We start from the raw sequence: 17,246 nt of genomic DNA on the forward strand, positions 1-17,246 counted from the left end.
TAAAGGGTTAAGGCGCTATATCAAATGCAAGGATGATTGCTATTTAATTCTTTTCATTTATGTATCTGAAGAGTTGAATCAACAATTTTATTTGCTTTTTGTGTGCATTCCAATTACACGCTCATTGTAAATGTACCAAACAATGAAAAATCAGACCAAGATGGGTACATTTACTATGGGAAAACACCCCTGTGATATTGCGAAAGATTACCTTATATTTTGAAGGTAACTGTATATTTGTGGAAATATGCCTGCGTAAAACTTCTTTCAACTGAAACGTATGTTTTCAACAAAGTGTCGTCTTCTTCCTGAATGGAAAATAAATGGCACCAAATTTTAAAACAGCGAGTTTATTTTTGTTTTCACAAGAAACATTCCTGCACCATGCTGAAAGCTACCTTAGTTGGGACCTCAATAGATAAGTGATCTGATCGGTCCAGTTCAGTTATGCAAGTGCCAAATGCACCTCCGCTACATTCACAAAACTAGTTAGTCAATGAATGTCAGGAAATAAAGAGGTACCCACAATCAGTTTGAAAAATGTATCAATGTTTAGCAAAATGAGTCAGATGAATAAGATAATTTTTCTGATTTTTCCCTTTGAAATTTTGTACATTATTCTATGGCATTCTTTCAGACCGAAACTGTTTTGCTTAACCTATACAGAATATAACAATAATAATCTTTACATTTGGTATTGCGTCTTTCGTATTTGGAGGACACCCAAAAGCACTTCACAGGATTGTAAAATGCAGTGACTGTGTTGTGGGCATACTTCTGCAGACCAATTTGGGGAAATGTTGGCCAGGACACTGGGAGAGAAACTCTTCTATTTTCGAATAATACCATAGGATCTTTAACGTCCACTTGAATAGAGAAACCAGACATCAGTCTGACATGTCATCCGAAAGATGGCACCACTAATAATGCAGCACATCCCCAGTACTGCATTAGAGTGTCAGCTTAGACTGTACGAGTTCCAAGTCATGATGTGGAACTTGAACCCACGAACTTCTCACTGAAACGAGAGGGTGCTACCAACTTAGCCAGGCTGACACACATAATTCTACAGGAGAGATTCCCCCAAGGTCTGTAAATTTTAGAACATGTTATTCTTTCCTGGGAATTTCCGATTATAATTTCATACCCCAAGGACCATAAATTTTACTGATCTTCAGAGAATCGCTCCTCATATCAATTTTGGTTTGATAGAGTGGTTTGTTTAATAGTCACTGTGCATGGGTTTCAAATGAATATAGCATAATAAAGCAGATTAAGTTTAACTTTGGTGAACTCATTATTGAGTAATATAAAGTAATATATTGATTCTTGATACAGCTATTACACAGCTCGAAAAACATTTCATGAAGTATAACCTATAGTTGTATTCAAAAGTGTATAATGTTATTTTGTAACATCCTCATTTTATAGGCTATTCATTCTGTTAGCTGGCATCATGAAGGAAGGCAGTTCATGTGTAGCCATTCAGATGGGAGCTTAACCCTTTGGAATTTGAGAAATCCCACCAAACCCTTTCAGATCACAGTGCCACATGGTAAGTAATTCTAAAAGCTAAAAAAAAATGTACACGTGTATTATCTTAAAGTCCAGAATGACTTTTTAATACTAATATTAGATAATTTCGAATTTTTCTATGGTTATACTTGGAAAGGAAGTGATCCTATTTTAAGGGTTTCAGATTTCAAGTCAAAACACAAGATATCAACTCGACATATGGAGGGCCTTACAGAGAATCAACAAAATCAAAACAGATTAATCTATAATTGCAAAACTAACTCTGAACTTCTTCAACACAGATCTGACTTGATATAACTTGCAAACAAACAAGGCACTCAGGTTTTCTATTACTTTCAATAAACAAGGAATCCACTTACCACTTACACTGACATCCTCTATTTTCCATATCTACTTGCGTTTCCTACTGAGGCTCATAGTTCTGTAGTTTTAGAATTGTAAAATGCTCTAGCATTTTTTAATTTTTTTTATAGTATTTTTAATTTTTTTATAGTATTTTATGTATTTTTCATAGTTCTGTAGTTTTAGAATTGGAAAATGCGCACTGCATCTCATAGAAGCAGTAGGCGATTCAGCCCCTCAAGCCTGTTCCACCATTCCTTAAGATCATGGCTGATCTGTACCTCGAGTCCAATTACCCGCCCGCCTGTTTGGAAGATGCTGGTATAGATAGAGGAAGTCATCTGATCATTTTGTCACCTAAAATATTGCAAGGCACAGATACGTCATTAAAAAGGTGATGGGGGAGATGGAGGGACTCTACAGAGATAGTGATACTGAAAACAGAAAACGATAATAGAATTAATTGAGAGTTGAATTGAATTAACAGTCATGTAATGTTATTAGCTTTAATGTTGAGTGAATCCAATGTCCATCCTAATTATCAAAATTTCTGAAGTGAAGTAAACAACAAAGGAAAGGCATAACTCTTTTTTACATTGTGTTTACATTGTTTTTTGTCTGTTGATCACTAGGGAAACCACAGCGTGATGGAAAAAAGCCTGAACCATGCAAACCAATCCTAAAAGCAGATTACAAGACAAATAAGAATAGGTAAATGTAGTTACCTTTATTTATCAACTTTATTTTCGTCAATTCCTTCATACTTACCTATTTTTATGGCAGCCAAAGAGTGCACCAAAAATAAATGTATCTTTTAATGTTTTACTATTTGAAGAAAGTTGAATATCTTTTCAAATCGTAACTCCTGTCAAATTGTGAAGTCCTGTAGCTTCTTGGTTAAAGCACTTGCCTCGCAAGCGAAAGGACCTAGATTTGATTCATGGACAGGGCGAAATGTTGTGCAAGTTTCCTTACTCACACGCTTCTGTTTACTTAGCAGTAAGTAGGAACCCAGTTATTGGTCGATTGGCAGATCTTAAAAAAAAATGTGGTCTCTCATTCCCTGATTGTTTGTGGGACACTCCTGTGTCCAATCGGCTGCCACGTTTCGCCCACAAATATACAGTCAATTCACTTTACAATATATTCTGTGAAGCGCTTTGAGACGTCTTGGAAGACATGATAAGGCGCTATATCAAATGCAAGAATTATTATTATGATTTCCATCTTCCTTCTCTGCAGAGGTATTGTCTTGACAACAGGTGCTGCTGTTCTTATATCTTCAGATATTTTCTAATTTCTGATGCACGCCAGTTGTATCCACCATTAATTGTTGCTGTGATCTGGAAAAAGTCAATGGAGACAATTCAGATATTGATGTGCAAAAAAATCCATACAATACATTCTTTGGGGAAGTCAACAGTTAATTCTGTGAAAGCACAGAGTGTGAAATTCTTTAAGACAAACATTGAAAGAAACATTGATGTCAATGTGTGTGGGTTGGGGGTGGGGGGTGGGAGAGAGGGACGGGTTGCACTGGTTCTGTTGCTCTTCGATATTCCAGGTGAGGTGTACATTTTCTCTAGATTCTTCCAGCAAGTAAGAAGTGGCGTTAGAACAATGGTCCTGTTATTTATGGGACCTATGGCTGATTCTGACATACAGTGAATGAGAATCTATTCTTTCTGGTTGGAGGTTAGGTCATACAGCAGCTCGGACAACTGTATTGCACCTATGAGGACTATAGTGAATTCAACCTAAGCAGAGATAAAGGAAGTTTCCATCTATCTGATAATGAGAATCATGTGGCACGATGAATTTGAATGTTTTTTTTGCCACTTCCACAATTTTTAATCCATTTGATGCACCAATGGATGATGGTTTCCTCTGGATGAAGGTTATGGGTTTAAATTGTCTCAACTCAGTTCTCTGCCCAAAAGGCTATCAGCAAATTTGGCTTTAGTTGACAACATTTCAGGAAACAAGCTCTGCAAGCAAAGAGCTTGTAGAAGATTGAAAAAAAACACTTGGAAGTGTTTTAAACTAAGGGTTAAGATTTATTTTCACAACCTTGTAGGGTAGCTTACAGCTCAGATAATTCATCCCATGGCTGGCCTGGAAACGTTTGATGTGATTTTTATGTTTGCAAACTGGAAAAAGTATGAATTTCCATACTGTTGTTCTTCACGCATTGTTTAGTAATTTAAAATAAAATGTATGAGTAATTTTTAAAAAAAAAGATTTCCAGCATTAATGTATTATGAAAATAACAAAATAATAATAATCTTAAGATGTTAAGACATGAAAATGTCTTAACATCTTAAGGAAAGAAACTGTATTATCATTTTTAAAGAAGTTGTACTGTAATTACAATTTTGTTTTCAGCGAACCATTTATAATCTTTTCTGGAGGACTTTCCTATGATAAGGGCTGCAGAAGACCCAGCCTGACAATTATGCACGGCAAATCTGTTACTGTTCTAGAAATGGACTATCCTGTTGTGGATTTTCTAACACTTTGTGAAACACCATACCCAAATGGTAAGTTAAGAAGAAGGAACAGCATTGTATAATTTTCCTCTTTAGAAGACTGAGACGTTTTCGGGGTTTAAAGTAATATTTTGAAAAACAACCATAACTGCTCCTTACTCAGAAATTTGGGGCCAAATTCAGAATTGCATTACATCAAAGAAACCTTTTCTTTTTATAAAAAACACTTTTCAAGTAACATTTACATCTTCCATTTTTATCTTTAATATGTTAGTAGTGAACCAATGGAATTTCCATTTATATTTTGGGATGAATTTCTTTTGGCTTTATTCTTCCATTCCCTGCTCTGTATCCAAATTTGACACACACCCTCACTTAAAGTTTTCTGCGTTCAACTTCAGAAAAAAATGCTACATTGGCTCTATACCCGTGAAACTGTCATTGTTTTCTAAATTATTGTGCAAATTATATCTAGGCAGCTAATATGAATTATTCAAGAACTTTGATATTTGCTTGTATCACTTTATTTATTATCTGAATTAACTATTGCTATATATGTTCATCATAAAGTTGAGTTGCTGATCGGAAAATAAATGGCAAGATATTTCTGTGGCAAGCCAACAGCCAAAAATGAACACTGTATATACAGCATGTCAACATGCACCAGTTTCTATTTCCATTATGTGTTCAGTACTTGCAGGAATAATCCCTATTCAGAATAAGCAAGATATAGTAACAGTAACTCCAGTAGCAACTCGAGTAACAGTTATTTGGGCTTTCACGATTAAAATAGAACAATGAATTAGTTTATAATGGATAGAAAGAAGCAAGTCTAATTATTAAAGATTTATGCGATGGTCATCTAATCTGGAAAGGTGCCTCCCCCTGTCCAGATTCCTTTCATTAATTGTGTTAACTAATCCTTTATCTTTGTGAGCACAATAAGGAAAATGATGATTTAAATATTTGAAGAGCTATTCATAATTAGTGGGGCACATGCTTTCATTCTGTACCAACCTACTACTAATTTATAATCATGATCTGTCTATTTGGGCTTTATTTCACAGAATTCCAGGATCCTTATGCAGTGGTTGTGCTACTTGAAAAAGATCTAATTGTTGTTGACCTGACACAAAGCAAGTAAGCATATTTGCATAGATAAGTGCATTCCTAGGCTTATATTTTTAATTTTTTATGTGTGCAAAAATTGCTCGTTTTTAAAATTTTCTGTGTGAAAATCTATAACTAAAGGTTGCAAAAAGCAATACTCATGGTCTCAAAAGGACTGAAAAAAGAATGAAGACTTTAACCAGAGGCATTATAATGGTACTTATTCACCACTGCTTCATAGGTTATTTAAATCTTTTTTCAAACAATGTGGCAATTGATGATATCAGTATTAGAACAGCCAGCCATTTACATCCGTAGTTTGTAACATTTCAACATTTCTCTTCATTATCAGGCTATTTACAACCTAACTGGAGATCAGTATAAATTGCATTAAAGGTAAAAACATGGAAACAGGTCATTTGGCCGATGTTTATACTCCACGTGAGCCTCCACCTCTCCTAATGCGTTCTCCTATACCTTGCTATTCGTTTCCCCCTGAAGTATGCACCAAGGTACCTCTTAAATATGTTGATGCTTTCTGCTTTAACCACAGCTTCCAGCAGTGATTTCCACATTCTGTGTGAAGATGTTCTCTTCAAATTTCCTTTTAGATCTGCTACTGGCTATTTCTGACTCCTCATTTTGTTTAGATTGTTTATATTGAAATTCCAGGTTTATTTTCCATTTTCTGGAATGCCAGTGTAGATTGAGTTCATAAGGATTTGAGCCCACAATTTTGTGACTCCCCTGGTGGTGAATGCTATCAACTCAGTCAAGCTGAAATGTAACAATTGATAATTGTTTAATTATCCTGAAAGAGAAGGTGTGATATTATTTCAATAAACTATAGAATTTTGTTCTCATTGTCTGAGTTTTCTTTACTGTTTACAATTTAGTACTGTTTTTGCTTTTGTTCATCAGTTTTCCTATCTTTGAAAACTCTTATTCAATGGACATACATGAGTCTCCAGTGACCTGTTCTGAGTACTTTGCTGATTGCCCTCCCGATCTGATACCTGCACTTTATTCAGTGGGAGCCAAACAACAAAAAAAGCAAGGATATAGCACAAAGGTAACATTTTTATATTTGAATCTTGTTTGCAAAATATACGGTCAATTCACTTTACAATATATTCTGTGAATCGCTTTGCAACGTCTCAAAGATATGATAAGGCCCTCTATCAAATGCAAAGATTATTATTAACAGCCTTGGACAATTCTGCTGCCTTAAGGCACCTTCTTCTTTACTGGGTTAATTATTAAATCAGTGTGATCATTAACATGTTATAATAAAAAAAGGAAGTGTTATTGAACATAGAAGTTATTCATAGTGCAATTTTCATTTTTATGCAAATGGTGCTGTTAAAGTGCCTTGTCTTTATCTTCAAAATTAAAAACATACAAAAACACATGATATTTTTCAAGTTAAATTAATAGCATGAATAGAGAGATATTGGTACCAATTCCTCAACTGGAACTAACTAACTCCTCAATTGGAACTAATACAAAATCCTTGCCTCCTTCCCACATCCTTTTGTTTTTCTTTTCAACTGTTCATCAAATTCCCTTTTAAATATTACAGTCTCAATTTCTATAGCTTTTTGTTTTACTTTTCAGCTGTTTATCAAATTTAACCTTTTAAATGTTACAATCTCAACTTCTATAGCTATTTGTGTTGTGGCAAAGCATTCCATTATCAAACAACCCTCTGCACAAAATAAATAATAGATATTACAATAATCATTGAAGTTTCTTAGAATAGACCATCAGGTGATGCCATTCCTCACCTGGTAGATTGGATATCAAAAAGGGGAAAATTTTCCATTTACCAGTACTAACATCCGTAAAGTGTCATTAAATCCTTTTAGACCGTTGCTAGAGAGGTTGTTTGGATTTAGTAAACCAAACACAACTTTTGACTTTTTATTAAAAGGCTAATAAACTTCACTCGGCAACCAGAGGTTTAGAATATTTTGTATTCAGCTTGGAATATATCTATTTATATCTGTTTCTTCCTAGGAATGGCCAATCAGTGGTGGTACATGGAATCTGGGTTCACAAACATATCCTGAAATAATCATAACTGGGTAAGGAGAAAACTCAACAGTGGAGCAAGAAATCAATAACTTCTTAGTGTTGGATGTTGTGTTTTTTTTGAAGATGTTTGCACTGCTACAATTTATTCATAAGTTTGAATAATATGCCTCAGGAATATCAATAAGATAATTTATTTTCTTTTGTGCAACCCAGTCTTCAGAGATGTCACTTTATGTACATACAGAGAAAAAAGCACAAGTCCATCCTCAAATATTACTTACCCTTTGCAAAATATTAATATCAGGATAATTTTAGAGGAAACTAAATTGTAATTTTGAAGTTATTTATAAACAAATTGGATGTATCGGGGAGCAATAACTTAGCGGTCGAAAGTTGGACTTCTAACCAGAATGTGACAGATGGAATCCCAGAACCAATAATCAGTCTAGTTCAACAGCCTTCTTTGGGATAATTCAGCTGTTTTTAAAATGAACAGCAAAAAGGTTAGTTTGGTGATTCAGGACCATTGGAGCATCAGCATCCAATATTGTTGGCTGTTGTGGAACCTTGGCCCTAGTTCTCCTCCCCACGTAATGATTTCCCATTCACAAATAATGATGTGAGGAGGAATTAGCTAACAACAGATAATTAGAGCGACATCATCCGTGAACCGTTTCCACATACTCAGAAGCCCAAAAATTCCACTTAATCTTAACCTATATACAAAAATTTTCCTAAAATTTTTAATTCATGCAGAATTGTGAAAAATTCTTAAATCCAGTCTCAATTTGAAAGTTGGTTCTTTTCGAGACCTGCAGAAAAGTTGCTTCCAAATTAAGACTTGATTTAAGATTTTTCCACAATTCTGATGATTTTCAATTTTAAGAGCATGGTCTTACCAGCTCACATTAGGTGGAATCAATGAGCCTCTGGTAGATAGCTCCTGAATGACATTGATGGTACCCTCATAAAGCATTGCTTAGCCACTCTTGATCAGATTTTGTACATTATTCAGAGATTCTAGTCATGGAAGAAGTCAGAGATTGTGCACAAGTCTACTCTTTAAGAGACCATCGTTATTCTCTTCACTGAAGCAATAGTTATTGTGATTAAATGAGAAGAACCCACGGTCAGTTTTCTTACTGCAGCTATCAACTGCTGTAAGGTACTGTTAACCATAGTTGATTGTGAGGTTTACAGGGAGGTGAAAAGGAGCACTTGGCAAATACTAACTTTATTATGTTATCGGTCATTCATTGCAAATACGAGCATGACAATAGTCATAATATGTATCAGAAAATTTTGGGCACACTATTGAAAATAAAATACTGAAGAGTAATCCTCCTCACATACCCACCCCAAACAAAAATTCCAAATGGAGGAACGTTATTTTAATATCTATGTAGTTTTAGATTTCTGTATAGATAATATTTACCTACTTGCTATTATATGCAGTATGACTATTTAAAAAAAACCAAGTGTGCTTTTCTGCATTGAAATGGTTACATTTACATGTCCTCAGCAGAGCTAACTTCGGTGCTCACCTCTGAATACTGTGTGTGATGTGAGTATGCTAGAATAATAGATTTGTTTTACAATCCCTGTTGTCAGCAGTAGCTTGTTAACCCTTTAGCAAGGTACACATTTCTGGAGAATGAGACCAACTTTCATGACTTTCGTATTGCAAGTTACTTTACCTTTTTCGGATATGTTTCAAGTGGTCTCAGGTAAGGTTTGTTCTCAAGTTGATATCACTACTACATTTACCAGTCACAGGGTGGAAAACTTTAGCCATTAAAAATCGCCTTTTTCGTACCCATTTGTTCCCAACAAATTTACTAACCACTAACAATGGGGTTGAAAAAGTGCTTCTCTTGAAAGCAGTAGCATTATTGGCACCTAACCATCAGAAAAGCTTAAACTTAAATTTTGTGCAGGAAATTCCACTGTCAGAGTGATGTGCGAGACCTCAGCCCTGCAGCAAACTCAGATTAGAGCCAATTTCTCACAAACTCAGAAATGTATTGACCCACATGCAATTCTCTAGTTAAAATGCGCTTTACATCACAAGGCACTTTTCTGATGGTAAAACATCAGTAACGCTGCCACTTTCCTTGAGAGTGCTTTTCTGACCCCTACATTGGTTATTGCAGGGGTCAGAAAACTTCACAGGCAATTCAAGCAATTCTGTTTGAATTGCTTGTGAGCTATGACTCTGATTGCTTTTAATTTGTAATAAAGCTTCTGTTTCTCATAGGCATGCTGATGGTTCTTTGAAGTTCTGGGATGCTTCTGCCAGTAAGTGTGTAAGCTCCAATCTTTGCATTGTATATACATATTTGAAAATAGTCCATTCATTAATTTATTTAAGACTGCATTAAACTTAATTTATCACTTTCTCTACCTTGATCTTATATCTGTACAAGGGAGTGCGATTTTTGCTCTTGTTTAAAAAGCGATGCAAAAAGAAAACTGTATTTATCTGTATTTAACTGTATGGCAGCCATTTTAAAAACAATAATTTTGGGGAGAATGTATTTCTGTGCTCTTCAATGTGAGGATATCAGTGCTGTGAAATGGAACATTCTTCCAAATTGGTCACCTAACTGGCTAAAATTTGCTGATAATGTCGGTGATTCTGTAATTGTGGTTTTACCAAACAGCAGAAATTGTGAGCATCCAGCAAGCACAAGTCAGGTTTCACATGATTACAAATCCATTTACTCTGTGCCAAGATGGGACTGAAAGGATTGCTTTTAAAAGAACCAGCACAGATACGATCAGACGAATGGCCACCTCTTGTGCTGTACATTTCTATGGTTCTTTAATCCCAAGTTCCAAAGGGAACCCACTCCTGTGCTGGTATGATTTTTGTCCTTTTGAAACTATCCATTTTAAGCCATCCATCTCCGACAGGCGAAACCTTAGGCAAGTTTCCTTTACAGTACATCCTGTGAAGCGCTTTGAGACTTCTCGACAACATGATAAGGCACTTTATCAAATGCAAGGATTATTATTATTATAGCCTTTTTATTAATAAGTCAGGATACATTACAGATGTTGTGCTGGTGGCAACTTAACCGAAACTGCCCAAATTCATTTTGTACATGACTCCTATCCCGCAGAGAAAAGAGACTTTTATCCTATAAGATTCAAATCCTCATCCTGATAGGACAATCTGTTGACTCGCATCCAATCTTAACAACCAATTTACTTTCATCTGAATCTAAACCTTCACCTCCACTTTCCTTTGAATCAAATATTCCTTACACCTGATTAGACCTTACCACAACCGTGAATAAGCTGTCTGTCCTTTCTACCGGGTTGTTTACGCAGACTATATATAAACTTGATTGGAATCTGCGCTATGTATGCAGACTAGCTCCAAATCATAGCTTCATACACAGGGAGATTGTCTCAGTTATCTCAATCTGCTCTCGCAAGGAACTTATTACCTGATAAAGAAATGTCATAACCTGTCTAGAGAGAAAGTCACACATATTACCTTCCTATAAGTACAACCCACACGTTATTATAAATATTTGTATTTTCTTCTCCTGTGGATTTTCTACACCATGTAATTATCTTGAAATAATAGTACCTAAAATCTATTAGTTTTTTTAAGGAAATTTCTAAATTACTATATCGAGGTCTGATTTCTAACAATGATTAAGAAATTCTGATTCATATTAAATGGTTACACACGAGCGACCATGTTTTGCTTAGAGCTACCTGTATTCAGCATTATTTAGAGATACTTGCAGTGAAAGTTTAGGCAATGGGGAGTTGACTTTAAAATTTTTAACATGTTTTAACAACACAAAGGAGATCTCAAAGTGACCATAAAGCAACTGATGCCTTAAGTCCAGCTGTGCTATACGGAAAATAAATGTATTTTGTGATATTCAACAAAGCTGCAGTAAGACGTCCACACAGGAAACAAACGAAATGCATAATATCGGACCTGTGTAACATTCATCATTATTATCGTGACCATTTGATACTGAAGTTGGCTATGACAGCGAGACCATGATTAATAGAAAAGCGCAAAACATTGCAATATATGTGGAATGGGTAACGTTCTTGGATGAATACTTACATTCAATGTTTAGACACAAGATAATAAAACACTCATAAATTATTTTACCTCCTATAATTATTAGAATTATATCTGACAAATTTCTTTGACATACAAAAGTGTTCTGTCTACTGCAGAAATTAGGATGCCAAAATGTCTGGCACATTCAATGTTACAAAGCTTACTATAGTACAAAGCTAATGGATGACAGTATACATTCTAGTTAACTTGAAAAAAAGCAGGGTTGTATCGCCGACAAATGTTGCCACAAAAAGATTATACTGAAAATGGAATAGGCAAACTACAAACGGAGCTCATAAGTGGAAATAAAGATTATAAAAGACACAGTTAATGGCTTACATCATTTTACTCCATGCACTGTAGTTGCAGAAAACACAGCATTATTGAACTGTGTTGGTAGTCCTGCTAATATGATATGCATTTCAATTTGCATGGTTGTAGCAGAGATGGCACCATATGAACCCTATTTATTTCTGATTACATCCGACTGCAGCATTATTTCATAAGGCACGGGATAGTTCTCTGGTGCATGTAGCACTACAGTTGTAAGTTGTATGATTACCTTTACCTGTCAATGTTGTATTTTGTCTTGGCATAATTACTTCTGTTAGTTTCATAGTGCAAGTAATTATGAAATCAACAGTAGTAAAATTGGGTGACCTTTTCTTTTGTTTTATAATTCCCCTCTACATGGATTTAAAAACTATGATGCAAACTTGTATTCACCGTAGGATCGAGCTAGAAAAATGAGTTTAATTCCAGATGTTGTCAGCCAGTTGACTTTGTTGAATATACTGTACATGTTTGTGAAGGAAACTTATTAATTAGTGTTCTCCTTGAGTTGCATTGATAACAAGGTTTTTTGTGGCATCTATGCCAGTTCAAAAAGTCATCCTACAAATATTATATGTAATGCCATACTAAGAGACATAGGATTTAATGCTATGACCAGTACATGTGTGTGGTATTTAATTCTGATGCCTGTTGCACTCACTTTTCTTATAATAATTGCCACTGACATACAATTAACTCACATGTTTTTGTTAGATGCTACATTCTGTGCCCCCAAACATTTTTGTCCATGTCATATCTCATTTCATATCCTTACCATTACAGACATTCTGCATGACAAGATGACAAGTTTCCACATTCATGCATTGTTTCAACAAACCAATCATGGGCTGTCTAACACTGTTACAGTACTTTTGCTTTTATTGACGACAGTCAGATGCATGTCAAGGGAAATTATTTTGGCATGGCAAACTTGCTAAATATAAAGGGCAAGCAATACACCATTTGTTAGAAGTACCAGTGCATGCATCAGTTCTTCTTACTCATCCAGACAGCACATAAGACCTGGGGCCGCTAAAGCTAAAGTCGGGAATACTTTAAAGTGCATGCCCAGTATTAGATTGTTTCAACTTAATTCAATTAGTCATCTATTGATGTGGTTTCTAGGTGCTAAATAAGGAATGTGCACATCATGCCATTAAATTGTAGCCCACTTTCATTTGGATTTTACTTTGGAGATGTACGTTAACTAAACTGAAGTTGATAACCAAGGGTGGGAGAACATAGAATTTACAGTATCTGTGTGGTTTCAGGAGTACATAAAAAGGCGCTAAATGCAAGATGTTGTTTACAAGAGTACATAAAAGCACATTTCAGAAATTAAAGATAAAACTAGAAACTAAGTTGTAAGTCATTTGCTGTCCTGCAACGTGAACTAGTGAAAATTATCTTGATTTGAATATAAACTTTCAACTCCACTTCCTATTAATGTGTATCAAATATTTCCTCCTTGTGTTCAGACCCTGTCACTGAATGGTATTGGAACAGAAATTTCAAAGTAGGCTATTCAAACATTCCATGAGCCTTAGCGTAACTATAACATCTCTAATGTGGGCACAGGACTCATTTAAAACTTAATTTAGCGTAACACTCAAATTGTAATGCAAGGGTGGCTTTTCTAAATAACATGAAAGTACAAATACAGCTCAACTACATGAGAGTTTTGCTTGCTGACCTTTCTCTGATAGCTCTAAAGGGTCAAAAATGTAACTCTGATTGCTCACCAGTATTGTTGGTTGGCAGAAATTCACAACACAGAATGAAACTGAATTAAATAAATTGCATTCTTTCCCTGCAAAAACAAACAGTTGTATGTCAGTGCTACCGTATTGTTTTGAAATTAAGGCAGTGATTTGAAAATTATACCCAAAATTGAAACTTGGTTTGTTTTTGTTATGGTTAGGGATGTTTATTTACTAGTGGCTATACTTGTTATTGCCAAATTGTATTTTGTCGTAGAAAAAAAGATCTAATACTTGTGACATCAGGTGGATATCAAAACTCATAGGTTTGCAATGCTGACTGAAATAATTCCAAATGCTTTTCTTGTCAGCTTGCATTATGTTTGAATCCCACTACTGATGGGTCAATATTCAGTGCTTAATGTGTTTTCAAATGGTGCACCGCTTTGGTTGTGATCAGATTGTTCTTGCTTGTCCTTTGATAGTAACCCTTCAAGTGCTGTACAAACTGAAAACCTCCAAAGTATTTGAAAAACAAAAGGTAAAGGATGGAAAGCAAACAGCAGAGATTGTAGAAGAAGATCCCTTTGCTATACAGATGATCACTTGGTGTCCGGAGAGCAGGATCTTCTGTGTGGCAGGTGTTTCAGCACATGTGATCGTATACAGGTTCAGCAAATATGAAGTTACTACTGAGATAGTGGTGAGTCGCAAAACAGACGTTTTTCCTTCCTCTTATCCTGCTCTAAACAACCAAGTTATTTCCATGTTAACATCTAACTTTAATGATGCTGCAGTTAAAATAATTTGTATGTAATGTTGCAGAATGGATACAATTATAAGCTTGTAATTTTAGTGTTATTTGTACATCTGCATTCAATTGCCTGATCAGCACTGAGGCTGGATTCACTGATGACACTATTGGGAGGGAATATTTGGAAGATTTGCTAGTTTAGGTGCCAAGATGATTTGAATTACAGTCAATTTAAAACATTGAAATGTGAAAATTGAAAATTCCTTTTATTAGCATACTGTGTAAGTAATTCACGTGTGCCTGAGTTGCCCCTGTCTTGAAAAGGATTCAGTCAACCTGATTGAGAAAGCATTATGTCAGCCTGATTGAGAAAGCATTATGCAGTGATTCAGCAGCAGAACTGAATACTTCCACTGTCAAACTATACTGCAGCATTAACAATTGATATATTTACATATTACCCAGTCATTGCACCATGATGATTGTATATTGATAATTCATTAACGTGTGTAGCTAATTCTGTAATTATAGGGTGCCAGTGAAAATCATGTGGTTGGATAAATTCAGTTGTTTTAATACTTTGCTAAGCACAAGATAAGCACAACATATAAAATATAGCTAGCTAAGAACAAATCAATGTTCTTTTAATAGACTGACTTAGCAGGAAGGACTCAGCAGCAGAATCTTTATACAAGTAAACATTTTGTTTAAAAAAGTCAATGAAAATTCTGATGCTGGTTTGCTCTGAAACAGAGATTTGCTTTGAATTAACTTGAAATCTCAATAGTGTCACTTCACCAAGGTTGCCATCTTCAGTATGAGTAAGGCTTTAGATCCTAATGCACTGTAATGTTGACCTCATCTAGGCAGTGATGGGAAAAGGAGTAAACAAAGGAATAAGCTCATTATTGTATCCATCACTGACCTGACCCAGAGATAGCAGAAAGATGAGCTGAGTTGTGAATGCGCAATCATAATTATTTTCAGAATTGACTAAGTGAAAGAAAACAAATGAAAAATCACAAATTTACATTTTATTAACTTTGTAAATATAAAATGGTTTAGAAATTGCGTTTAATGCCACGCTTTACTTCTCAGTTCCACCAGCCATGTTCCTGGTTGAGTTTCATTGCTTCTCTGCTAGTTTGATTTCTTTACGATAAAAGAAATCTTAACATTTAGATATAATAAAAACCTTCATCTCATTTGTGCAACAGCTGTGCTCTGTCAGCTCAAAGAGGATATGTGCCAATATGCCTCAAGAATAAAAGAAAAACATTTAGATATGGATAACTGGTCCATAAGACGTAGGAGCAGGAGTAGGCCATTCGGCCCCTCAAGCTTGCTCTGCCATTTAATAAGATCATGTCTGATCGTCTAACCTAATTCCATTTACCCTCCCTATCCCCATATCCCTTAATCCCTCTATCCTTTAGAAATCTATCAACCTCAATCTTGAATATGGTCAAGGACTGAGCATCCACAGCCTTCTGGGGTAGAGAATTGCACAAATTCACTACCCTCTGAGTGAAGAAATGTTTCCTCAACTCAGTTCGAAAAGGCTGACCCTTAATCTTGAGACTTTGCCCCTAGTTTTAGATTCTCCAACCAGGGGAAACAGTCTCATGGCATCTACCCTGCCAAGACCCTTAAGAATCTTATAGGTTTCTATAAGATCACCTCTAATTCTTCTATATTCTAGAGAATATAGGCCGAGTCTACTCAACCTATCCTCAAAGGTCAACCCCCTCATCCCAGGAACCCACCTAGCGACTATGTTGGTCAAATGCCATTGTAGGAAAGGGTTGATATCAAGCTGTTGACGATGATTTGAAAGGCATTTTCTTGTTCCAAACAAAGTTTGTCCTACACTATAATTGTTATAGTTATACTGTATTATAATTGTTTTAAAAGTTGGACTATTACAATTGATATGCAACAACAACCACAAATTACATTTGTATAGCGCCTTTCATGTCAGGAGGACATCCAAGGTGGTGGACAGTCAGGGATTTCGACATGAGCAGGGAATTCGGATCAGGAGGAGTGGAGGGCAGGGAGGGTAGGGGTAGGAGAATGGAACCCAAATGTGCGGTCAAAGAGGAGGGTTTTGAGATGTGCTTTGAAGGAAGAAAGGGAGGGAGTAAGATGCAATGCATGTTTGCCACTATGGCAGCCATGGTAGGCTGAAAATGTGACCTTTGCAAACTGCAAACTAGCGCTAATTAAAAGTTCTATTTTTGTGACAAAAATTGGACTACCAAATTAGCTTTTTATTAAAAAAAAGTGATTCCTGAAGGCGAGTGAAGGCCATTTTGCTTTCTGGGCAAAAGTCAAATTCAGCAGTGATCAAAGCTGAAGAATTGAGAAAAGACCAAAATTTCTCCCAGACTGCAAAAACTTCACTCTAATCAAAAATGTCACCAAAATAATTTTAAGCAGTAGTTACAAATTTCACATAATGTAGAGAGTTTTCTGCTTCCATTAATTGAAAGGGAACAATTCCAACTGATTTGAAACAAAATTGATTTGAGATCTATTATAATGTGAAACCCCCTTGACTTACAATACAGGATTGATTAAAGTGTGCTTGATAAGACAATTTTTTTTATTATAAATTGATAGTTCTTATACTTTAACTGCAGAAAGGAGGAAACTAGAGAATGTATAATGCTGTTGCTAAATAATGCTCTTTTACACAACAGTGCAGCACAGGGAGGTTAAGTTATTCCACAGATAGCAAGCAACTTCACTTTATCCAGAATCCCAAAGCCAGAGTGCACTATTTATTTTCTGCACATCACTGCATTCTAAGCAACAATTTGACAGCAACCCAACTGTTTCTC

The 17,246-nt window shown here is 35.6% G+C and overlaps 1 protein-coding gene across 4 annotated transcripts in view; it reads left to right on the forward strand.

Moving 5' to 3' along the window:
* Nucleotides 1-17,246, forward strand: part of stxbp5l (syntaxin binding protein 5L) — a 191,449-nt gene that overhangs the window by 118,772 nt on the left and 55,431 nt on the right. For all 4 annotated transcript variants that reach the window (XM_007908718.2, XM_042334522.1, XM_042334520.1 and 1 more), the window contains 8 exons: nt 1,432-1,555; nt 2,511-2,589; nt 4,264-4,418; nt 5,435-5,507; nt 6,399-6,549; nt 7,497-7,564; nt 9,772-9,812; nt 14,132-14,349. In XM_007908718.2, the coding sequence (XP_007906909.2) occupies nt 1,432-1,555; nt 2,511-2,589; nt 4,264-4,418; nt 5,435-5,507; nt 6,399-6,549; nt 7,497-7,564; nt 9,772-9,812; nt 14,132-14,349 (909 nt within the window). The remainder of the gene's footprint in view (nt 1-1,431; nt 1,556-2,510; nt 2,590-4,263; nt 4,419-5,434; nt 5,508-6,398; nt 6,550-7,496; nt 7,565-9,771; nt 9,813-14,131; nt 14,350-17,246) is intronic.

This window comes from Callorhinchus milii, unplaced genomic scaffold, assembly GCF_018977255.1.
Source record: "Callorhinchus milii isolate IMCB2004 unplaced genomic scaffold, IMCB_Cmil_1.0 Scaffold4, whole genome shotgun sequence".
Taxonomy (NCBI): domain Eukaryota; kingdom Metazoa; phylum Chordata; class Chondrichthyes; order Chimaeriformes; family Callorhinchidae; genus Callorhinchus; species Callorhinchus milii.